We start from the raw sequence: 25,780 nt of genomic DNA on the forward strand, positions 1-25,780 counted from the left end.
CAGTAAGATAAAGAAAATCCAATTGAGGTAAAGACTGGAGACGGCGATATGCATGTGTGTTTGCTTAATGCGGCTTTTCCAAACAAGCAAACTTTGTGGTAGACGTACCATTAGAGGTTTGACTGTGGACCACGATATGTAAACATAATCGAATAAGAACGCAATTTGTGAAAAGTGGCCGATGCCCCAAGTGTAGCCCCTATCCTCTCCTTCCAATCCCACCCCTCCACAATTAAACATCCAGGGCACAGAAACATAGGGGGATTCATGCGGAAAATATGTAATACCATTAGCAGGCATTTAAACGTGTGCTTTTGTGGCTCTGTGTGTCTTTCAAAAAGAATTTAATTGTTTAATTGAAGTCCAATTGTTTTAATGGCCAAGTTTCATGGAGACATTTGTATTGATATACTTTCACAGCAGTAAAAGAAGCAAATTCTTTTCTTGTTTCTCTCTCCTCTCTTGATATTTTTCTTGGGCTGTAATTGTCCATTGCAGCCGTGAGTCAGAGCCGCACTACTAGGGGAAATAAGTGCAGCTTGTTGAGGCTATTTCTCCCTGAGAAAACTCTGCTAGGCTGCAACAGTGACAGCACTACTGACGGGCTAATGGAGCAGTCTGAGTGTGTTTGTGTGTGTGGTTGTGTGCACGTGTGTATATGTGTGTAAAACTATCCCTTCGCCCCTTCGCTGACCCCTTTGTGAGCCCGAATTCCTTGAATGTTTGCAGGATCAAGTCACTTAATCTGTGTCTCAGCCGAAGCAATGGGTTTCAAAGTGGAGCAGAGATGAAAAAGGAGAAAGTTATAGAGATTGAGATGCTAGGTGGAGGGGCGGATCGAAGAGACAGATTTCGCAATATTCTGTACATTCATCGCCCCAGGTTTCATTCAGCAGGAACTATGTGTTATTTCACAGCACCTTGTATTGTCCTCCGCCAATTGTTTTTGACAGGTAAAAACGATCACGGAATCACCAAGGGAATTGTATGTAGTCCCACAAAATGGCAGGCTTCGGCATTTAATCACCAAGTCTGCGGTGTGAAACTGCTCTCTATTGAAATGTATGAATTCGCCGCACTGGGAATGGGGTGCATCCTCTTTACGTTGAAGACTATTCCGGAGGGAGCGTTCCCGGAGATAGAATTCCGTTTGCGTCTCCAAACAGCATTCCCGTCGACCGGCAATCACCTGCGCTCCCTTCATCAGCCTGCAACAGCTCTCGCTTGATAGGAGCAATTCATAATTTCAGCTCCTTGTCACACGTGCGCAACCGCGGCCCACTCATGCCTAATAGCGATCCGAGTGTAAGGTGAAAAGAATGGGGCTAAAAGCAGAGAAATATTTGAGGATCAGTCAATGATAAATTCCGAGAACTCGAATGCATAATGTATACGAACATAAGACGCTATTTTGCTACGCTCCTGTTTCCCGCTCAATCACAGTGATGAAACAACAGCGAACGTGAGGAGGGCGGCGGAGAGGCAGTCGGTCCTCCGTGCCGGGCTGTGGAGCTGTACGCTCCTCTCTCGAGTTCCTCTTCCAGGGTAAAATGACGGTTGTGCAGAGAAGTCCTCAGTCAGCGGGTGACACTGCTGTCAGTGCATGCATTAATTATGCAGCCTGGGGCCGCAGAACGAGACCGAGAATATGTAAGACTAAGACGAAGAGATAGGAAGGGAGAAATGAGAATAAAGAAAGATGGATAAAGGAGATGTGAACAGTGATACGAAATAAACTGTGTTTTAAGAAATAGCCCTAGAGTCCATTTTAACTAGAAGTAGGAGATTCGCGGTAGGACTTGTTTTCTTTCCTTTTTTGAACGATTCATTGTATGCTCTCTGTCATTTGTGTACTAAGTACTGTAAATGAGCTGTGAATACTTTGAAGTGAATCCCCGATTGAATATTAGAGCCGTATTTACATTTGGCACAGTGACATTTATGTTGTGTTGACGGGGCCAGCTGTGTTTAAGATATGACTCTGCTTTTTTAAGATGGACTAAAGTGAACCGGACACATAGTGACAGCGAATCACCACAGCAGGCAACTCGCTGTGAGAAATGCTAATTTTAAACCCTGTCCTAGATTTAGTACAGCCTAGCACAGCAGTTTCTTTCCTGGGTGCACAGGCATACAACTCAATGTGCTGTCTCCTTTCCTGTCAGTCATTTTACATCATGCACCATAATTCAGAGGTGATGCCTCATGACTCTTCACTGCCATCAGCCTTCTGCTCTGTAAGCGTTCCAAGGTTTGAATCGGTGGCTGTCAGGACCTCCTTTATATTTAGGGATGTTTAATATTGTACAGCAGACTTTTCAGATCATGTTCATTCCAAGATGCTCCTAATTGAGTTAGAGTTACAAAATCTACATCAGGTTGTTCTTTCGTGTATAGATTTAGCACCTTGTTGACTGTGAGAACTTCTTCGTGTTTATAAAGACTTAAACCTGCTGGATCTGGCATGCTAGCTTTGTGAGCGTGCACAATTTTGATCTCGTGAAAACCGTCGTTCCGTTACTGTCACCTGTCACTTCCATTTTTCCGGAGCACAAAAGAACATATCTTGTATTACACGGTATTCCACAGGGGCGTTCCTTTTTCCTTTCTCAGATTTCTGCAGTTATTGAAAAATAAATGCTGTTAACTACTGTTTGATTCGTATGACATGAAAAGGAACTAGTTGCTTTACTCCCAGGCATCGCAATTGAAACCATTAGCGAATTATTCACTCTCTCTGAATGTATTCTTTTCTTTATTCCACGTGATCATACATAACCATATTCCTTTTGACGGCAAAATATAAAAGCAATCTTTCACAGATATTAGCGGCCCAACACAGCATGGAGCTACATATCCCCAGACTACGCTGTTCTGTGGAAAGAAGTAGGTGGCCCCAAAGGAAAATATATGGATTCGGTCTCCAAGGGATGAAATATGCGTATAGCTTTTATGTCTTAACTTCGCTCTCTGTTATTCCTTAAACAAATTCACGCCCGCCCACAGACCTCTTAAATATTTAATTTGACAACTTTTTAATCCGTCACTACGCCATGATGAAGTAATTGTCACATGTCGGGCAAAAGGGAGAGAGGGGAAAAAAAGATTAAATTATACTTTGAAATGCGAATTGAAGTGATTTAAAAGGTGCCAGGCTCTTATTTGTTTTAGGACCTCGAGTAATAAGCTGAGGCTAACAGAGACGACTTTTCTCGCGTTCTTGCGTATTTTTCGGAGAGCTTTCTGCTTCGACATTACAAAGCCGGACTCCCTGGTGATTTCTGAGACCAGCGTTCCCTGTGTGAAGCTCTTGCCCTGCAATACAGAACCTGACAGGGGGTTTCAAACCATAGCCTATACTAATGGAGTTCATGGGTCTGCTCACACACACACATGCGGTTCGGCACTCAGCAGCGCTGTGTATGACCGATGACATTTCGTGAGTGCTTTTAAAACATATGCCTGCACTATTGACCTTGTTTTTGCCTGGATAATATGGAAGCGAAGGATTTGGTCGAAGCGAATGCCTTTCTGCTTGAATGTGCGAGTCTTTTTTTAGCGCGCTTGATCTTTTCTGATCACAGATTAGCTATCACAAGATAGACATAATGCCTTTACATCTCATCTGCAGAGAACAGGACAGATTATACTGTACCCATAATCCTTAGGGGCTGACCAGAATGGCTTTCAATGTTTAACACGGATTCCCATAGAAACACACTTGAGTCCTTTTCACCTTGATATTTTATTTAAAAACAGATCTGGAAGGTTTCTAGCCCAAATTTGTCTGTCGTTTTAGCTAAAATGACTCTACATCTATCCTACGATTTCTTCACACCCTATTTGCCTGGCACGGGAGGTGTACGTGCGCCTGGTTGTGCCCGGCTGGCGAGCAGCTTTGCAGGGCATGACGCCGAGAGCAGCGGGCAAAACCTTCAGGCTCTCTCTACCTTTCATCGGTTGCTGAAGGTGAAAGCGTCCCCTCAGGGTTACTGAGCTCTGCCCCTGTGCTGTGCAGACAGATAGAGGGGAAAAGATTAGAAAAATGAAAACTGCTGAATTTGCCCTTGTCTGTAATATATGTTAATGAAGGCGTTTTTGTTAGTTTCCACCAGTGTCCGAAAGGAACTTTCTCATTAAGGGGCAGTAATTGTGCCCTGCAGTTGTTCTTCAGGGGCACTTTTTCACATTTACGAGGACATATTTATTTTAAAACACGTAAAAACAAGCAGCATAGGTTTTGTCTTATAGGTCTTGTAGGTTTTGTAAAAATACAAGCAGTAAACAATTTGTTTACTATTTTGCTAAAAATGCTAAAAAATGATGATATACTTTTTTTTCCTTTTTAAAGGTGCAGTGTGTAATTTTTAGAGGGATCTCTTGACAGAAATGCAAAATAATATACAAAACTTAATTATCATGGGGTGTATAAAGACCTTTCATAATGAACCGTTATGTTTTTATTGCCTTAGAATGAGACGTTTTATCTACATACACAGAGGGTCCCCTTACATGGAAGCCGCCATTTTGTGCCGCCATGTTTTTACAGAAGCCCTTAACGGACAAACTTTTTTACTAAGTTGTCTCCGTCAATAACATGTTTTTCCGTGGCGGCTACCGTAGCTTCTCTATGTGTTTCAAAAGCGAGGGGTGAGCAGTGGACTGAGCCGTTGGTTGCAATTCGCAACCTCACCACTTGATGCTGCTAATATTTACACACTGCACTTTTAATCTATTCTTATCAAACTACATTAATAGGCTGTGTTCATCGCCGTGTTGTGATCAGGAAACCTGGTGCGCACACACATACATCACTATTACCCTTCTCAGAGCCGGTGGAGATTTATAAAGTCCACATGTTTAATACATTTCATTTGGTTCTCGGGACTTGTACCACTTAGGGTTTCTCCGTGCTTCTATAATATCCAGTCTATACAAAGCTACCATTATTAAGAAATGCCTAAAATGGGTCGAGAACACATGCATAAACATTTTTTTCTATTTTCATGGGAACATAATGTTAAGTGGTATGAAGCCATATAATGTATTATGTCTCTGAGCAACAGTCTGTTAAAATGGATAGCAATGTGACATATTGTTGCATTGTTAGACAGTCAAATCTAAAGTGTGTAGACCCAGACAGTGGCCCCATTGTGAAATACTGCCCTAGAAAAAGCCCCCATCTCGCATTTTCAGGAGGAATCCTTTCATTTGTAAACACTTCCTGCGAAGACTGCAGCTGGGGGAGTGCAAGATGGAAAAAAGGAAATAAACAGATTTCTCGAGTGCCTGATGTGGTCACTAAAATATTTGCTTAGCTTAAGTGGTGTTATAGTGGGAGAAATAAAAAAGAGCAAGCCATGAAATCATACCCTCATGTACCTGCTTAGCAGGTGAGAGTTGTTTTAGCAAAGTGTTTGCTTATCTAATGGGCTTTCCATTTTGACTGAAAGTGTCATCGCTTGTCCATTTAGACAGCAAACAGGAAACATAGGTTAAGAGAGAGAGAGAATGAGAGAGAGAGAGAGAAACAAAAAATGGACTTGTCTGTCGTGACTGAATGAGTAATGAGGGCAAAAGAGAGTTCACAACCTGACAAAAAAGCTAGCTGTGTTAGCCGCAGCCTGTAGCGCGCACGCTAACACCCGTGTTTTTTCATGCTTGTGGCCGTAGATGCACTTGTACCGGCGGATGCTTTTGTTTACATGGGTAATGCGGGTGTATTTAATGTTGACAGATATGGTTTTCGGGTGGATGCTGTCTGGGCGGATTGAGGGGCCCATAATGTGGCTGTCATCTATACACACAGAGGTTGAAAAGAAGCAGCATACCTCCATCCACCCCACCTCCTTTAAACGAAGCCCAGACTCTGTTTCTCACTCAGCACCGCCTGTATTTATGGACTGGTTTACTGGCTTCAAACATGGCGCTTTTACACCATTCTGCTCAGAGCTGTTCAGACATTTAAATTATTTCCACTTTGAGTTACGTTGTCATGTAAAAAATAAAAGCCGCAGGGATAATTGAAAGCTGAAGCTGTACGGTACATTATATGCAGTGAACCTTTGAATGCATCAAAATATGGCAACACTTAATGACCATCACATAATTGGCTTTTTATGTTGCGTTACAAAAATTCACAACAATTTTTGTGTAAAAAGTAAACAAAATAATCTTACACTGTTTGAATTCATAATAATTTTATTAACAACTATTTGTTATTTATTCTGAATTTACCATGGTACATTTTGCAAGGGTACTTTACTGTGTACTGTCAAGTAGCACTAACAAATATACACCCAACAGCAGTGCATTCCTATCTTATTAATATAAAACCTTACAATGCACATTTATATTCAAATCCGCAAACTGACCGCTGTGCTCCAAAAAATGCAGACAAAAGTCATTCCTCTCCCGCTAAGCCCCTGAGTTTATATGCACAAACACACAGGGCGCACACAAAAAAAAATATGAAAGGAAACAACGAGGCCGTGCAAGACAGCGGCAACCCCTCCTCTTCCCCAATCCTAAACACTGTTTACTACACCGCTCTCATATTTTAAAATCAGCCATTCCACTGCCCCACTGTGAAGATATCGAACTCATTCAAACACGTCATCTTTAGCAAAGCTTATTAAAAAGACGGACACAGCAGTGCTGGATCCTCATTTTTCAGCCCGCGCTGTAATTGCCCGACGCAGACTGCCGAACAACAAGCATCGAGAGAGGGAGCGAGAGAGTGCGAGGAGATAAAGGGCTTTGGAGGGCTAGAAAAAAAGAGCGAGAATGTCTCGAAATCTCTCAATGGACCATGTTCCAATAAATCCCCTCGCATTTCAAAGGAGTGTGGGGTTTCACAAACACATTTTGAAAGACGATCCAGTGAATCGAGCGAGCACTTTACGGTATAAGTGCCAGCTTCTTTAAGAAGCCGAGAGACGAGGGAGGAAGGAGGGGGGGTGCTTGCCACCGAGCGGGTGGGCTTTTTGCGCTCGTAATGCCTCGTGTTTGACCCGAAACTGCACGGGCTGCGTGATCTTTTGCAGAAACGATATACATGCGAAACAGAAACACGAGGCAATCCGATCTGAAAAGGTCAGTCGCCACCGCAGCCGGCTCGAAAATGGAGACGAAATGCATGTTTCCCCTCATCTGTTTCATAAAAAGGAAAAAAGTGAACAAAAGGATAATAATAACAGCTTCCAGCCCGCAGAATGCACTCAAAGCCCTTCATCTGCGGGCTGGAAGCACTGAAGTGAGGTTGCTAAAAGCATCAAGTTCTGTGAAGAAAGGATGCATGAAGATTGAATTGTTTGCTGGCACGCCGGGCTAATGGTGCTGTTGTTGTGCAGAGCTCGCGTGCTCTCATTAACCCTCCAGCTTGTTAGCGGCGGCGCTTGCGCGTGCTTGACGAGCCCCGGCATCTCAACCTGACGCATGTCGTGTCAACCAGTGCCGTTCATCGCCCCGAGACAAAAGCACGTTGGCAAGACATTGGTCCACCCCGACCACAACCGACAAAACGTTATCCCCTCTAATGTCTTCCCCTCCAATTAAATCTGTAACTGTTAATTACTGTAATTAGCTAAGCAAGACCTTTCTCTCTCTCACTCTCTCTCGCTTCTGCTACCTCTGTTTTTCTCCAGCATTTAACATTAAGCAGAAGGTCTTAATGTTGTGCTTGAGTGCAGTTTGGATTGGAAAGGTGTGATTATTTGTGCATATAATATTAATATAGAGAGGTAAAAGCTAAATGCCAGAGACCTCAACATAGACACCAAAACCTCATTAGCACTTGCGTATAAAATAACTTTTATTATTCACCTTTACTCCTTTCACCTGCATTCATTTGTGCATAATTAATGAGAGTTGAAAACAATTAGATATGCGTACAGTATGTGTACATTAGGAAAAAATGCTATTTTGATAATGCTAATGCTAAATGATGTTAAGCGACTTATTATACTTGATTCTTATTGATGAACCCATAATGAACACAGCCTTACTCTCTTATGACGTGTCTTGTTTCTTTACACCAGCTTTGTGTGCAATGTAAAGGCTTTTGTAGAGCAGCGTTGGAAAAATAATTGTGTGTTAGCCCGGTTGGCCGTGCATCCTCTGTGATTGAAGCTCTGCAGGTTTTCTTGCCTCGGGATGCACAAGACAAGGCAATGCTAATCTGTAATTTGGTGTATAGTTCTTGTCTGAAGAAAGAAAGAAGAGACCCTTCAGAGCTCTCTCTCTCTCTCTCTCTCTCTTGCTTGCTCGCTCACTTTTCGCTCTAGGCATCAGAGTCTTTGCTATGGATTCACAGCAGCCAAATTTAAATGATGGACTGTCAAATCTGGCACAGAGGACACCATTGCAAAAAGTCATTTCTTTGGCAGTGGATCACGGCCCAGCTGTACGTTTCTAACACTGCTTTTGTTGTTTATCAACACACCCTCACACACACGTCTTTTTTTTTTTAAAGGCACGCGTACAGATGCACATGTGGGCATCTAACATGCACGAAAGCTCCGGCGCATATCGCACCGAGAGAAATGAAGAGACCCGACAGACAGGATTCTGGGATTAGTGCGCATGCATATTACAGCGATATGCACGTCTGCCCAAAGCTTTTTATTCTTGCTTTGCGTGCCGCCATGCTTACACCAGAACCTGCCGTTCTGTTTCGTACTATACTGTATATGTGTGTGTGTGTGACCTGGTTTTACATACTTCTCCGTTGCCTAATTAGGCGGTGCTGGAGAAGGACGAGGCGGCTTGCATAGATTAGTCGCCCGTGGGTATTTCATAAGTGCCATTCAATGACACATTTGCATTATTTGCTGGGGGTGTACATTAAGAGGCACACTACCTTGGCCACAAATGAAGGCCAGGAGCTTAATAAGACAAGAACAAATAACCTAAGCAGATATTAACATGAATTATGACGAGCCAAAACAGGCTGGAAATTGAGAGAGTCGAATTGGAAATGTAGAATATTGAAATGTAACAATGCTCAAAGCTCATATGCATATTTCATGCAATGTTTTTATTTTTAGGGAAAATGCATCAGCAATAGACCAAATCGTTTATTTGGACAGTTCATTTACATGAACTGATTCAAATACTGATTTACTCATTTGAATCATCATTCAAGGGCATTTACAGTAAAATACAATTCAGCGTTGCAGTTTATAACAAGGTTTTTTATTGGGTTACATACATTTCCATTAGGTTATATAGGTCAAACTAATCACTGTATAGCTCAGTTGTAGAGCATTGTGTCAGCAACGTATTTTTTTGTAATGCACTGTAAGTTGCTGTGGATAAAACTGTCTGCTGAAGGCATTAATGAGAAGAAATGGTAAAACAACCATACTTTAGCATATTAATAAGTAATAAAGATTCATATCTAAACTAGCAGATTTTATTATGTGGCCTCTACTACGGTATGTGCACCCAATTATGCTGCCTTCAGCATCCTGACCAGTGAGTAATTATACATACAGGCTAAACAAATGATTGAATAATGCTCAGCCCGGCCAAAGTCAGTGACCCCGTGAGATCCAGCACAGGAGCCCATGCTGAATAGGTCCCGTCAGGTCACTGTGTGTGAGCAAGTATGTCGATCTATGTCACTTCGGCCTTGTGCTCCGGTTTGGCCAGCCTCCACGCAGACACACAAGTGGGCCTGGTCGCTGACCACTGTGGTTTTTGGCCTAGGGCCGACTCCATGTCCAGGAGGACACACACACGCGCTTACAATCCGGCAGTGACAGAGGCTCTCTTGTTTAGCCAGTCTCACTCTCCGTGTCTGTCTCGCATTCTCCGTCCTCTCCCCCTGGACTATCACGCTGTGTGTCACTTCAGACAAATGTCAGCTCCTCAACGGGACAGTGATTAATTTTGGTGTGCTTGGCAAAATGTCTACAAGATGTTTGTTTGGGTTATCTTTTCCCACCCCTGTCTTCCCTCGCCTCCTCCTCTCCCTCACGCTGTCAGAAACCTCTCTCCCGGGGAGAGGAAACGCATCATCATCCAGGGACACGGGCTACCTGAACTGACAGGAAATCCTCTACTCTGACTGCTGCCACTTTTAGTCACGTCTCCGTCTCTCGCTCTTTGTTTTTCATTCTGTCTCTCTCTCTTGCTATTGTGCATTTAAAATTCAGATGTTTGGGATTCAGATGCCCTGCTGCAGCTCTAAGGTGTGTGCATGTTGTCACGCATCACTGTCAACGGTCATGATTAGCTTATCATTGTGCACGGAGGGGAGAGATACTGTGTATCATCAACATCATCGGTCCTCTCAGACAAACGTGGTTGTAATGCTTTCTTTGCTCTTTCTCTCTGTATATGCTAAAACATATATAGTTCCTTAAGCATCTCTAAGCTCATAGTCTTGAATGTTTTATACTGCATTATTTTGGCTACACTGTATTCTTTATTAAGAAAATCTATGTGATTTTTACTTTAGTAGTCTAGGTGTTGTATGAAGCTGTATGAAGAGGGGTTTCTTAGTACCGACTATGGTCAAATAGAGTTCCTTTAGTGTCTGATTGGGGCTCTGATTCGAGTCGATTTGGTGGGAGGGCACAGTGCGCTGGCCTACCCAGTGCGGTCTCAGGTATGGTAATTAGTCTGTCATTAACATTGGGAATAGCTAATGTGTATTAATGTGTTAATGGCATGTTAATTACCCTACATGTGAGAGCGAGAGAGAGCCCGGAGGCGATTTCCCCACCGTTTTCATTGCCATGTGGATACAGGCCAAGACTCATATATGGACTACAGATAGAGAGAGACACTTAGGGATGTTTTAACGTGGCAGACTTTTTTGTTGTACTTGGCAGAACAAAAGATTTTCAGAAGCGATATGATCCACTTCAGCGGTTTGGCGGCTTTCTGATCTTCAAGTTTCTCAGACAGGCGTGATCGAGTCAGATAATGAAAGCGAGGCGGATTGTGCCGTCTGCAATGAGTACGTCTCACGGTGTATGAGTGCATGTCCACCGCACGCCGTAATTGCTGATTCAGTGCCAAAGGTGTTTTGTAAACTCGGTTCGGCCCACCGTAGACGCTACAGGTAGTTTAGTTTGATCCACTAATTGTCTGTGTACCGAAAAAGGTACAAGAGCTGTCCTACAGTACCATTCAGGTTCATTACAGTTTGTTATTTTGAGGTAAGTACCAGTAAGTACTAATATGCAATCATATGTTTTTGAACAAGTTCATACGAATTTAAAATACACTCACTTAAAGGATTATTAGGAACACCATACTAATACTGTGTTTGACCCCCTTTCGCCTTCAGAAATGCCTTAATTCTACATGGCATTGAGTCAACAAGGTGCTGAAAGCATTCTTTAGAAATGTTGGCCCATAATGATAAGATAGCATCTTGCAGTTGATGGAGATTAGTGGGATGCACATCCAGGACACGAAGCTCCCGTTCCACCACATCCCAAAGATGCTCTATTGGGTTGAGATATGGTGACTGTGGGGGGCCATTTTAGTACAGTGAACTCATTTTCATGTTCAAGAAACCAATTTGAAACGATTCGAGCTTTGTGACATGGTGCATTATCCTGTTGGATGTAGCCATCAGAGGATGGGTACATGGTGGTCATAAAGGGATGGACATGGTCAAAACCAATGCTCAGGTAGGCTGTGGCATTTAAACGATGCCCAATTGGCACTAAGGGGCCTAAAGTGTTCCAAGAAAACATTCCCCACACCATTGCATTAATGAGAAATTGAACAGTTGTTCCTAATAATCCTTTAGGTGAGTGTAGTTGTTTCAGGTAGAGATAATATACATAATATTTATATGTTTTTCTGCCATTTAGGTGACTTTCCACTTTTGACTCTTGTTGTTTTATTACCTAACATGTATCCCTGCACATACTTCTAAACTTAAATCTCACAATTTTACACTTTCTTTAACGCTAGAATGTTTATTAAGCCATTTTCTCACTACCCCACAATGTAGGCAAAATCTGACACACACACAATTTTCATGGTCACGAACAGCCAAGCACTGCACTGCTCTGAAAGAGAGAGAGAGATGACCTTTCTAGATATTGACAGGAAATAAATTCCCTTTCGATTAGTTAGCTTTGGGAGACCTGCACAGATCGATGCAATTAGATGTGCCAAGGTGTCGATAGCCTCTGGTCTCCTGCAGAGGAACTCATTGAACAGAAGAAGAAGAAGAAGAAGAGAGGGGGGAATAAGGGGTTAGAGGTCAGTTGGAGGTGTATCGAACAAAACTCACAGACCATGGATGCATGAAAGAGCGTGCGAGAAGAAATCACTCAAACGCGGTGGATATCTGAATCACAACAAATTTCTTCCCCGTCTCTTCATGTTGCTCCAGCTGCTCTGATACGGACTAATACAGGGAAGCGCTTCTGCTGTCAGCGCATCACAGTCGAATTTCAAGCCTTCTGTTAAGTGGACGAACAGAAAACAAACAACTTAGTTGTAAACACGAACATGAGGCTTCACAAGTGCACCAAGTACTGGGTAGTAAATGACTCTCAGTGGTGTGTGTATGTGTGTTATGAGCTGCACATTAAAACAGCAGGATGAGTCTTTATGACTCTCATGGCCACTCTTAAGTGATGGGAGTAAACAAGGTACGGGTCAGAGGTCAGTCGTAAGGGCATGCCTAGTGCCTAAGGGACAGATTGGGAAAGAAAGACAGGAGAGAGATGGTGTAAATTTGCCGTAATTGTTGTGACGGTTCGCATGTGTCTAATATAGCCGTCCAGCACTGTAGGACGTTTTTAAAAAAGCATTAAGAGCTGATGTGTGTAAGTTATGCACAGAAAGCAGAGTAATGCTGCATTTACATTGATTTGCATTGCATTTAGATTGTGGGAATTTTGCGATTGTGTACTTTGAGAATATTTATTTTTGATTCGTTTTTCAATCATTTTTACAAGACTTACACCAGTAACATGCTACAGTCCTCCCTTCATTGTTTCGAGCTGATGAAATCAAGTGACAGCTTTCCTTGTAATTGGGACCAGTTCCGTGTTTATAGCACGTATTTTTGGGAACTAGGGAAGTTGACGCTTGGCCTCCATTCTTCAAACGAGCTCCAAACCCCTTTTGTCCATTTACTGTGATACCAGCAACGTTGCATCAGACCCAGCTGTGTGGAACAGAGCTTTATCTGTCGCCTTGGCTAGGAGCATAAGTCAGACGAAAAAAGTTTAAAGGCAGAAAACGAATGTTTTGTGCCGGTACCTGGATTGTTGCATCAGTTTACCGGTAAAGCCGGTGGATGAAGGAATGTGCGAGGCGCGTGGTGTCTACCTGCCGTCAGGCTTATGCTGAGAGTGAGGTATTAGGTAAATCCAGTACAGATATCTGTGACTAAAGCGATGGAAATTCTCAACTGCGTATTTGCAGCTTTGCTGCCGATGAGAGATTTAATCACCGCAAAGCCTATTTTAACAGTATCGCGGCATGATGTTTACATTGCTCATCCTAAAAAGTGTTATTAGCTGCTTAGCTTAAAGAAAATCACAGGCCTCGGGATAAAATAACCTGCTGTGTGGATATGATAGTGGTAATTCATTTCAGACACATTGGGGTTTAGTTTGAAATGATAAAAGTGTTGCTACAGTACAACAGAGGAGATTTGGTTGTTTCTTATTTGTCTGGAAGTCTGAAGTCATAGCGAAGCTTTAATAAAATGTGTCGGAAAAAGAAGCAAAAGGCAAATGTTACCACAGAACATGGTTGTGGGTTCGATACTGATGCAATTTCACTTTGAATGCACAGTATGGTGCTTTGAAGCATCTGCCTAATGCATACAAGTAAAAATATACAAGAAATATAGGCATACAATAGCTAATAAAAAGAATTTGAGCGTTTTAGAGAGAACTGGATGATATAACAGGTAACAACTTCCCAGTTACTTCGGTGGTTAAAAGAAAGTGGCCCATAAACCACGGCGCTATTTGCTTGAAGCTTTTGCAGGTGGTAGAGGTGGAAGAAAGAATGGGGGTATGTGTCTACAAAACACGGCCATTATGGATGGCTCTCCTGGGCTGCCGTGGCACCAACGCACCCCGTCTGCAGCCTGGAGGGGCCCGGCGCGCTCTCTGCACAGCCGAGTAATCATTTTTATCCTCGCCATTTCCCAAATAGAAATGGACACGTATGATAAAAGTGTCAGGGCCGGTGTGGGCGACAGAAGCTTCTAACCGCATTACACGTCACATTTTCACGTCCCTCTCTGTTGCGCTTCGCCCGCGAACCGCTGTGTTATTGCTCACAGGAACTCGACGGTAATATACAGCGCGAGACAAGCAGCTCTTTACGGCCTCAGATTATTTGGTTTGAATGAAAGTGCTGATTTATGTCTGTTTTAGTGAAAAGCTCAGTAAATTCCCCCAGCTGCGTTTTCCTGTTCTGGTCCTTCAGGAGAAACCGAGCGGAATGGCAATGACAAGCGGGGCTGGTGTGGAGGGGTGTCAGCTGTGGTATATTTAATATACCTGACAGCGATGAGAAAAAATAAACGAACGTACTAAACGTAGCCGCTAGCACCTTAACTTAACACGTAGCAGCATAACACAAATCAAATACGAACTAAAATATACACATACCTACGGTGCTTAGCAAGCGAACGTACATTGATGACGTCTGCGGAAAAGTATGCGTCGTCTGGAATATATCACTCTCTTTAACAGTCGTATTTGTGTACAAACGTCTCAGAAAGATATTCCACTTCACAGTATATCAACAAATACTAACATTTCAAGCATATATATGCACAAGCCAACACCAACAGACTTGACACTGGAATTGTTGTTTGACAAAAACATCTGACAAGATACATTTTCGATGACGCACACGTGCTATAAATGTGGTGATACAGGTATGTGTTAATACTATATAAGTCATTTTTTACTATATAAATCTTTTTATATAATATCTTCAATATTGACTGAGTAAGATTGAAATCAACTTTGATGCTCTTAATCTCATCATAATTAGCTTATGAGACTTTAGCGTGGACAGTCACAAATTTTTGTTATTAATTCTTTGTACCATTGGTACCCTTCCCCGCTATTTTGGCACAAAGGCGATATACAGGTAGCAATTCTGTTTTGTGTATGTGTGTAAATAAGCGTTTGTGTTGACTGCTCATGGAGTCACTGGAGCAGGGTCATGTTGTCCCTCGTGTGGCCTTGGCTCTCCACGCTGACACTGCATTGTCCAACACGGCCAGCTGAGCGTCTCACACAAATGACCTCATTCATCCTCTGCCTCTCACACCATTACACCCCGTGGCCTAATATCACCAGCACATACGTGAGCTAACACCTGATCAATACCGCACAGGACGGGCAGCACCTCAATCGGTGCCCAGGATGGGCGTGTAGATTTGTCGTGTTAGCGAAGTAAATGGTCTTCTTGTGTTGACAGCATCTTTTCTTTGTTTATTTATAAAAGCGGGCGAGCTTTAGTGTCCGAACGTGGTGGGGGTTTGTTTGTTTGTGGGGTGTGATAGCCGAGTGATGGATTGTAGTGTTTTTTGTAGTGTGCTACTTGGGACTTGAAGTCTGTTTACAAAACCACAAAACCGACATGTAAATATTTGTTTTAACGTGTGCGAGAGTAGGACCTGAGCGTAAATAAAGCATTACAAATGTATATTCTATGGTCAGTTATATAAATATGGGTATGCATTTAAACTTACTATATTTGTTTGCAACGCTATCTCATGGCAATTCGTATATTTACAAGGTGGCTAATTCGTATTAATTTGTACAACCACATTTGTACACTATTGTATGATTTGCCTTTGCCCCTGTGGCATTGGGGTTATGGGAGGGGTTTCGCTATAGATTTTTTTAATGATAATTAATTGTATGTTTTTGCATGATTAACTTCCTGTATGTTCCTGTATAGCTCAGTGGTAAAGCATTGCGTTTGCAGCGCAAAAGGTCATGGGTTCCAACCCAGGGAACACAAATACTATTAGCAATGTATTGCTTGTAATGCACTGTAAGTCACTTAAGATAAAAGTGCCTGCATAAATAAATAATAAAATAAATAAATAAATTTATTTATTTATGTATTTATTTATTTATGTATTTATTTATTTATTTATTTATATTCATGCAAATTCTTATGAGATCAGTCTGGTGTTTGTGGGTATAAATTTAACTACATTATTATTATTTTATCAAAATCAATTAATTTACATTTATGGATTTGCCAGGCGCTTTTATCCAAAGCAACTTACAGTGCATTCAAGCTTTACATTTTTATCAGTCTATGTGTTTCTAGGGCATCAAACCCACAACCTTTGCATTGCTAACACAATGCTCTACCATTTGAGCTACAGAAACACATCTATTGTTTATAGAGTCTTCATATAACTATTTACTGCTAAATGTTTAAAAAACTAAAATAATAACTTTTGACCAGTTGCAGTATTTAAAAAAACATCCAGATTATGGATAGTTCTTTTCAATTTCTGGTATTTGTTTTTGTTATGAAGCTGGAGCTGCCAGAACAGGTCTTGAATGTGAACTAATTGGGATTCACTGAAAGATAGAAATGAAAAGAAAAACGAAGGAAAAATGAAAGAGCAGAACAGACCACGTGACCCGATAACAAAGGCAGAAGGCCGCAGCCGGAGACAAAGAATGACTGTGTCATCTTAGAGCGGCACTATTACAAATACATGTTAAGATTAAAATGTTTGATTAAAATCTTTTTTTCTGGTTCATTATTTTCCTATATGAATGGAGTTCATTACACAAACATACCGAGAGAGAGAGAGAGAGAAAGAGAGAGAGAGAGAGGGGAAGAGAGGCAAGCACTGATGAGGAAGTTTGTAATCAATCTTAATGGCTCTTTACTGCTCCAAGGTTCATTATGAATATCAAGCGAACACAATGAGCTATCTTTCACCCTTGTATCGATTGCTATGCAAATTTACATACATTTCAAGCAGCCTCGGCTCTGCGGCGGGAAGAACCGCGTTGTATAATAAAACAGTTTGTTAACAACAAAACATAACAGCACTTGTGAGAACAGTTTCTGCTCATTATTACGCTGCTGTCATGATTTCGGAACAGCAGGCGAGCCCGCACACACAGACACGTGCACACATATTCACACACACACAGAGCCAATACCTTTCAGTTTGCCGTCAGAGAGATGCTGTTGCACGTGTGCCTTACGTCCCTGTCATGTATGGCTTACACGTACACACACTATATGTGCGGTGTCTTGTAAATTCAAGAAGGTGGCATTGCAAAGCAGAGGAGAAACAAATTTGTACCTACGGGCCTTGTTTTGCACTCTCTCAATACACCAGTAGCCAGATCTGTCTCACTTTAACTCAAGCATAGCGATGGTTCGCAATGGACGATGAATTTTTGCTCTAATGCTATCTGGAGTCTGTTGTGACAGATTTGCTGACTGTCAAAGATGTGATTGCATAGCTTGCTAGCATTGTTTTAGATTAACATCTGTATGGAAATCAATCATTTGTCAATTATTAATTAAATTTCATCATTTAAGGCTCATACTGGATTGCTAAAGAGTGTCAGAGTCAAGCACCAAAAAGTCCTCATTTATTTTTTTACAAAAATGTCTCTTTTCCACATTAAGCATAGTTTTTTGCCACTTTTCCTTATGATCAACTCAGTGCAACTCAGTGTTTATAATATATTGCATATGTTTTGTTTAACATTGTTTTATTTTTTAAATGTACAATGATTTCAAAAAAGTTAAAGAACATACAAAGCCTCTATTGTACCATGTCACTGACCACTCCCGTCTTGTCTTTTTGTTTTTGTTAGGTCTAAGTATCCGCGGGGCTCAAGAGGAGGACCCGCCCGATCCTCAGCTGATGCGTCTTGACAACATGCTTCTGGCTGAGGGCGTGTCAGGACCGGAGAAGGGCGGAGGATCGGCAGCAGCTGCAGCGGCGGCCGCAGCGGCAGGAAGTCCCACCGACAACTCCATCGAACACTCGGACTACAGGGCCAAACTCTCGCAGATCAGACAGATTTACCACACCGAGCTGGAGAAATATGAGCAGGTGAAAAACGCACCTTGTCTGATGTTGTACCTTTGGTCCATTAAGATCTCACCATCTTTTGAAGCTCATCAGACACAATGCGTAATTATGGCATACGGGTGGTGTAAGAATAGTACGTTAAAATTACAGACCATATGAATGTTTGAAGGTCCATCTTGCTGTTTAGTCTAAATAGAGGATTTTCACTGAACTGAGTGTCCTGAGCAAGCACTTCCTGTTTTACAGTCTTGTCTATCACTATTACAGCTGAGAGTGGATGTGATTTATGGTGATATTTAGGCATAAGGACATCTTCAACTTACCTGACCCCAGAACAGCGGTAGTCTAGACATCTTCTTATAAATATTGAGCAGATGCTTTTAGTTACAGTGTGGAGAGCGGCCTCTGATTGCATGGTGCATTTGAGAGTGTTGCTATGGAACTGCTTCATTGAGGTCATGTATTGATTCTTTAATGGAGCTGACATTAATTTTTGATTCAGCGTTTTAGTTATTTTCCTCATAAACAAGGATGAGTGGAGCGAGTGCCATTCCATCACTTTCTCAGATGTGTTGTGAGTAAAGGTTGGCTTTAAGGAGATATTCCTAGAAATTAAAGTCAGGTCTTTGTGCCCCAGCTGTCCATAAAAAACAGTACTTACACAGTGAACGGTAAGCAAAGGTAGGTAGAAGACTCATAACAATCCTTTTTTAATGATATGGAAGTTGTTTTAGCTGATGACTTCGTCAGGCAATGGGCTAAATTAGTCTGATTAACTTTCAACTGTTTAAAAAGGTGGCACAAAGTGAATGCATCTTTCTTTAGGGGGGCGTTCCCTGGTTTTAATTAGCTAAATGTAAATACTTAACGAATTTTACTCCGAGTAATGAGCTAAAGTGTGCACTAGCTAAATGAGTTATTCTAATTAATCATGTATGAACTACTGCTTTAACGAAAAGCTGTTTGAATTCTACGGGCGCTGGACAGATGCCAAATTGCAAATCGGCATTTGCGTTCATAGATGACTTCGACTATTACGCCGTTTGAGTCCTCGGTAGTGCTGCAAATGTGTTTTTTCCATGCAAGAGGAGCAGCTTTGAACTTGCTTCAAATATTGCTGATTGCTGCTGCGGAGAGCTTCAAACAAATGCCGTTGAACTGCAAGCGTTTCTTCTGCCGTGTAATGTCAAAGAGCGTTTCCGTCACTGTGCTGAGAGCACGTAACTGCTTCAAACAGAGCGTCGATATCTTGGATGTTTTCAAATTATATGCAAGAAGATTCATGAATCGTAAATTAGAAGATTATTTATTAGCAGCTGAGTCTCGGTAGTGGGTCCTAATGACTTCAGAGACATAATTTAAGCCTTGGTTAATTTAGAAGTTTTACACCTACGTTCTCACCTGGAATCTACTCATTGTACGGGGAAGCTATATCCCCAGCTTGACGTATATAAAAATTTTGTGTTTCTCCACAGGCATGTAACGAATTCACCACCCACGTCATGAACCTGTTGAGGGAGCAGTCCCGCACACGGCCCATCTCGCCCAAAGAGATCGAGCGTATGGTCAGCATCATCCACCGTAAATTCAGCTCCATCCAAATGCAGCTTAAACAGAGCACCTGCGAGGCCGTAATGATCCTGAGATCCCGCTTCCTCGATGCCAGGTTAGTACGAACGTATGATCTATCCGTAGTGCACGCAAATACTTGCATTTCAAATATCCATCGTATACGCAACAATGTGAGTATTGTAACTTGTAACTTAAACCTGCTTTTTTATTTAATTCATTAATTTGACCTATGCAATAAATGTTTTGTTCGGGCACTGACATTGACCCTACAGCACCTGTTTGCTAGGGCATCAATCGAGCACAAAAAGCATGCTGTATTTTTCAACCATTAGCGGCCTAAGATGTTCTGTTGCCAAGACAAGAGCTCTTGAGCCTAGAGGCCATCCACTGAACGCAATCAGGCTAAGCACCTGAAAGCAGTTAAGAGTTTTATAGAGTGGAAATGAAGTCATTTGCGTTTGGTGGGTAGGAGGTCATCGGCAGGTGGTCCAGATTACTGTAATCACAAACAGTTGGTGGAGGAGATCTGGAGAGGCAGAGAAGGAAGAGAAATGATGCAGCGAGAACAAGAAAGAGCGAGCCGTGGAAGAGGTCTCTTGGAGAACGCTCAAGTGGAGCGGATGCACAATCGTTCAGCCGGCCGCTCTTCTGAAAGGCATTAAACAAGACGAGAAAATGCAGCCGGCGCTTAACAGTGGTGGGCCCGTGGTGGGGAGAGGGGGCGGGGGGTCGTTGGGTGAGTGGCGGTAAGTGCAGCTCCATCAGGCCCTGCCCTGGTACTTGAGGAACTGTGCTTAGCTGCCCATGGCCTGATTTCCCTAATGTCGCCTTTTAGAGGTGCTCAAGCATTCCCAGTCAATGTCCCCATCAGAGCGAAAGAAACAGGAAGAACAAGTGATGGAAAGTCACTCCGCTTGCTCCAAAACGCTCAGAGATCAACCAATAATGTGACTGCATTCGTTTGGGTGCATTCATGTGTGTGCTTTCTTCAGTTGAAACTGCATATGAGAAACTCAGATGCAAAAGCCTCTAAATGCCACCTCGGTCAAAAATGAGATAATGATATTAACCAAATGCTCTCTGCAAGTATTATATGTTCATCAACTTTTATTGGTAAAGCTTTGTTTTTATCTGCTGATCTCTGTATATTTGGGGGGGGGGACATTGTGTTTTTATAGATAAGAACTAAGAAACAACTGTTATCAGGTACCCAGGCCAATGAAGACTCAGTTATGTCAACTTATAGTCAATATGCTAAGTTTGAATGTTGATTCTTCACTAATTGTTTTATCCTTTTTTTCTTTGCCAGACGGAAAAGGCGGAACTTTAGCAAGCAGGCCACCGAGATCCTGAATGAGTACTTTTACTCACACCTTAGTAACCCTTATCCCAGCGAAGAGGCCAAAGAGGAGCTGGCTAAAAAGTGCAGCATAACAGTATCACAGGTGAGCCCACCATCTATGTAGCATATTCCATATTTGTTGGATAGCTTGGAAAAATGACTTAAAGGTCATTGCCTAGATCAGGGGTCACCAATACTGCTCCTGGAGGGCCGGTGTCTCTGCAGAGTCATACACACTTGAAGCAGCTAATTAAGGTCATACTAAGCATACTAGAAACTTCCAAGAAGGTGTGCTAAGGCAAGTTGGAGCTAAACTCTGCGGGACACTGGCCCTCCAGGAACAAGTTTGGGGGCCCCTGGCCTAGATGCCCATCATAAACCCTGCTGGAAAACCCATCTGTGTTTTGTAACATGGTAGCTGGTGTCTAGTTGTCTATTGGCCATCTTGGACGAGCAAGAAACTAGCATCGCATTAGCAGCAGAAAAGATCACAGGTTTGATCACAGGGAACCCGCATACTGACAAAATATATACTTTGTAGTCGCTTTGGATGAAAGTGTTTGCAAAATGCAAAAATGTAATAAAAACTTAAACCAGCTGCCATCTTAAGCTGAGTTGTCCAGCAGGGTAGGTTAATAATAATATGATAATAAATATAGGTATGGTCCTAGATCAGCATTCTCTAGCACACTCACTCTCATTGTCCCTTATTTCCTCTTGTCACTGTCTAGCATGCATACCTGTTTGCTCTAACACATCGGTCTGATACTTTCACTGAACTGTGTCTCAAGCAGGGCCTAAAGACACAGCGTGTACCCTGTTGGGGATGGATGCCACAGTTTGTGGTGATCTGTGTCAGTCATTGTGTTTTAGAGTAAATGCGTGTGTGTGTGTGTGTGTCTGAGAGTGTATGTGTGTCAGAGAGAGCGGAGAAATGAGAAACAAACTTTTAGTCACGCATTTTTAGGGGATACATTCTTCAAACAAACAATTCTCACTATTGCAAAGTATTTAAAGACCGCCTGAATAGCTGTGTTGATGTATGGTACAGTACGTCACTATTGAATGGTTTATCTCTTTTAAAATAAGCAAATTGAATTTGGCTATCCTACACCGATGAACCTCCTTGCTAGTAATTTCCATCAGGTGGAAATTGAGTGCATTTAATTGGAAATGTAATGTAGTAGTACCAGTTTCTTTTTTTGCTCTGCTTTGGGGAAAGAATTTTAAAAGTACAAAAAATTAGCTAAAAGTGATTTTTTTAGGAGTACACTAGTATATAGTTGAGCTCAAACTTAACAGAAACATGCCACAAAATGTCAATGCGGTCTTTAAAGAATCACAGTGTTTTCCCACTCTTATAATACAAATATTCAGAATCCACCTGAAGGCAAGAGTACCCACCCACACCCATCTTCCCACAGACAAAACTCTTTTCCTTTGTCAAACTGTCACAGAGGTGGTCAAGGTCAAATGTGAAATATTAACCTATTGGGTCTTAGAAGAGTATATTTGCATACTCTGTGATGATGAATAAATGTTTTTTCTCTGTGGGGAGGGGCTTATGGAGGGTTGTTCAGAGTCAGATCCTGTAAAAGCCATTCTTTTTTGCCTTCAGGGGGTGGGAACCACCATCACAGTGGCACAGGTATGTCATGACTTCTGCTCCACTTTTGTTGTGCCATTTGTTTTTATCTTTATTGTTGCTTTTCCTGTATACTTTCACCCCTTTGTGTATGTTCACTGACACTTTAGAATATGTTACATACTCAGCACTCTGTTCCCTATATTAACTTTTTCTGCACTATAACACTGAACAGTGTTGGGTAGCACTACTTTTGGAGTGGGTAGTAATAAAAGTGCATCTTTATTATTATTTTTTTTTTTAAGGAAATCAGATGTTTATGTTCTAATGCTTATATTTTAATACATGTATATAACCCCTCCACTCTTCCCTAGAGAATTTCACTCACCTGATTGTCAAACCACTTAAAGTATGTCCTTTATGTTAGTGTTATGTCTTGTCATTACACATTTTGACATGCGTGTGATAGATATTTACCCCACATTGTATTTGATAAGTGTGTTTACATATATTCAGGATATATTTATATATTGGATTTTTTGACATTTGTATGTTGGAAGATGCAATCTCAATGCTAGTTAAGTTTACACTGCCACAACAAACTTAAACAAAGAGCAACATCAAATTCCGATAGTTTATGTTTTGTTGGATTAGTGTGGTTAAAGGAATAGTCAATTTTCTAAAAAAAATCCAGATAATTTGCTCACCACCATGTCGTCCAGAGTGTTGATGTCTTTCTTTTTTCAGTCGAGAAGAGGTTGTGTTTTTTGGGGAAAGCATTGCGGAGTTTTTCTCGTTTTAATGGACTTTAATAGAGCCCAACATTTAATACTCAACACTTAACAGTTTCAAAGGACTATAAACGATCCCAAACGAGGCATAAGGGTCTTATCTAGCGAAACGATTGTCATTTTTGACAAGAAAAATAAAAAAATAGGCACTTTTAAACCACAACTTTTCGTCTAGGTCTTTCCTGCGTGACCTAACGTAAATGCATAGTGACGTAGAGAGGTCACGTGTTACATATGTGAAATGCACATTTGCGGACCATTGTTAACAATAAACTGACACAAATACATTAATTAGTATCATTCGACATACAACAACATCGGAACGGTGCTCTTTCTCAACACTTGTAAACACTGGGGCGGAGTTTCGCGTTCGTCCTCTGTGACCTGTTGACTTCATGACGTATTGCATGGGGTCACGTTGGCGCATCACGACCGGATCTAGACGAGAAGATGTGGTTTAAAAGTTCATATTTTTTATTTTTCTTGTCAAAAATGACAATCGTTTCGCTAGATAAGACCCTTATGCCTCGTTTGGGATCGTTTATAGTCCTTTGATACTCCGTTGAAAAAAACTTAAATATTATTGGGCTCTATTAAAGTCCATTAAAATTAGAAAAATCCTGCAATGTTTTCCTCAAAAAACATAATTTCTTCTCGACTGAACAAAGAAAGACAGCAACATTTTGGATGACATGGTGGTGAGTAAATTATTTGGTTTTTCTTTTAAAAAATGGACAATTCCTTTAACATTTATTTAGCATTATTGTTTTATGTTTGCTTTTATTCTGAAGAGTTGCTAAATGGTCTATCATTGTTTTCTAATTAATGACAATAAAGGTCTATTTTATTCTGTTCTTTCCTAAAACATTGAAATGTTACTGTTTGTTGGGACTGGTAAACCAGCAAGTGATACAGCCCAATGAGAATTTCCCTTAAAATTCACTTGAACTTAATTGAAAAACAATTTTTCAGTTCATAGCCTAAATACTGTAGGTCTTAGTGCACATATTGTAGCACATTTAAGTAATCTTAAAGGAAAACATCACAGTTTTTCAATATTTTACTATGTTCTTGCCTCAGCTTGGGCAGGTAAATATATACATATCTGCACTTAATCTTTGTACAGCGTGTTTTGAGTGTGTTGGCATTTGGCCTGGCCCCATTTATTCCTTGGGATCCAGACAGGGATGGGTATGGAAGCCGCCAGGCACATCTATGTTTTTCCTATTTAAAGACTGTTGCATGCATAGTTACAGGAGTAAATATGGTGGCACAAAATGAAATGTGGTGATTTTTTGGGCAGATAAAAAATGAGGCCGAAGTGCTGCAAACTAAGTGCTCTTCCGCCATACAATGTAGTTCTCATTTTTATCCACTTAAAAAGTCCTCACGTTTGTTTTGTGCCACCATACTTGATCGTGTGGCTACTCATGTGCTAGTCTTTGAATAGGGAAAACATGGAACAGTTTGGTGGCTTCAAGATTCATCCCTGTTTGGATCCTAAGGAAGTAGCGGAGCTAAGCTAAATGCTAACACATTCACGACACGCTGTACAAAGATTAAGTGCACACATTGAAAACAGATATGTATGTGTATTTTTGTCTAGGTTGGGGTAGGAACATAGTTGAATTTTGAAAAATGGTGGTGTTTTCCTTTAATACAAACATATTACATATAAATATGACCAATTAGGAAGTTCTGGTTATAATATTAATATTACTTCTTTCCAGTTAGCTAAAATTTGTCTTATTGCAACAAATTCTAGCACAAGGATAAATTGCTTTGTTTTTTTTCCCATGTCTGAGGCATGCTCTGATTAGAAGTGATGTGTGCTGTTAATGGTACTGTCAATGAAATTTATTCGCCTTTATCAGACACCACGGCACAGAATCAACCTCATTATCTGGACACAATCTCTGTGCATGTGTGACGCTCAGCCTCCCAAATGAGCACCGAGCACAGCACACAGGGTCACATGAGCTTTTTCGGAAGCGTTTCCATAACCATTATCATTTTAGGCTTTGAATCTAGTGGGGATATTGTGCTCCCTGCAAATGAGCGGGCGCGAAATGTGGTGCCCGTCACCCAATTAAGTGTGGTTCTTCCGCTTCGATCTTCCTGCGGTTCAAACGAGCGACACTTATCAATATTTCAGCTCATTATACATGTAGCAGAGTTCTGCCTCAGGTTAATGTGTTAACTATTAATGCAGGCCGCTTCATTATTGATAATATCAGCAGTCTTGCCCACTGCAAACATCCATGATGGGCAATGTGTGTGTGTGAAGCCAGAGGTCTGGGTCTCCATTTAAGCTCCGATCTCTGCAAGAGAAGCAGTATAAATCGGGTGGTATTGAGATCGGGGTAAGATCATCCATCCCCTTTCAGTGACACCAGCGGCGTATTGACCCAGGCCTGGGGAGGTAGTAGTGGTGAATT

At 41.5% G+C, this 25,780-nt stretch overlaps 1 protein-coding gene across 9 annotated transcripts in view; it reads left to right on the top strand.

Moving 5' to 3' along the window:
• The window catches only part of pbx3b (pre-B-cell leukemia homeobox 3b), a 78,731-nt gene that overhangs the window by 44,165 nt on the left and 8,786 nt on the right, over nt 1-25,780 (top strand). For 5 of the 9 annotated variants that reach the window (XM_073867728.1, XM_073867729.1, XM_055167936.2 and 2 more), the window contains 4 exons: nt 17,832-18,073; nt 19,528-19,718; nt 20,934-21,069; nt 22,585-22,614. In XM_073867728.1, the coding sequence (XP_073723829.1) occupies nt 17,832-18,073; nt 19,528-19,718; nt 20,934-21,069; nt 22,585-22,614 (599 nt within the window). The remainder of the gene's footprint in view (nt 1-17,831; nt 18,074-19,527; nt 19,719-20,933; nt 21,070-22,584; nt 22,615-25,780) is intronic. The other 4 variants (XM_073867730.1, XM_055167938.2, XM_055167945.2 and 1 more) reach the window with 1 other exon arrangement.

The sequence above is a fragment of the Misgurnus anguillicaudatus genome, chromosome 5, assembly GCF_027580225.2.
Source record: "Misgurnus anguillicaudatus chromosome 5, ASM2758022v2, whole genome shotgun sequence".
In the NCBI taxonomy this organism is placed as follows: domain Eukaryota; kingdom Metazoa; phylum Chordata; class Actinopteri; order Cypriniformes; family Cobitidae; genus Misgurnus; species Misgurnus anguillicaudatus.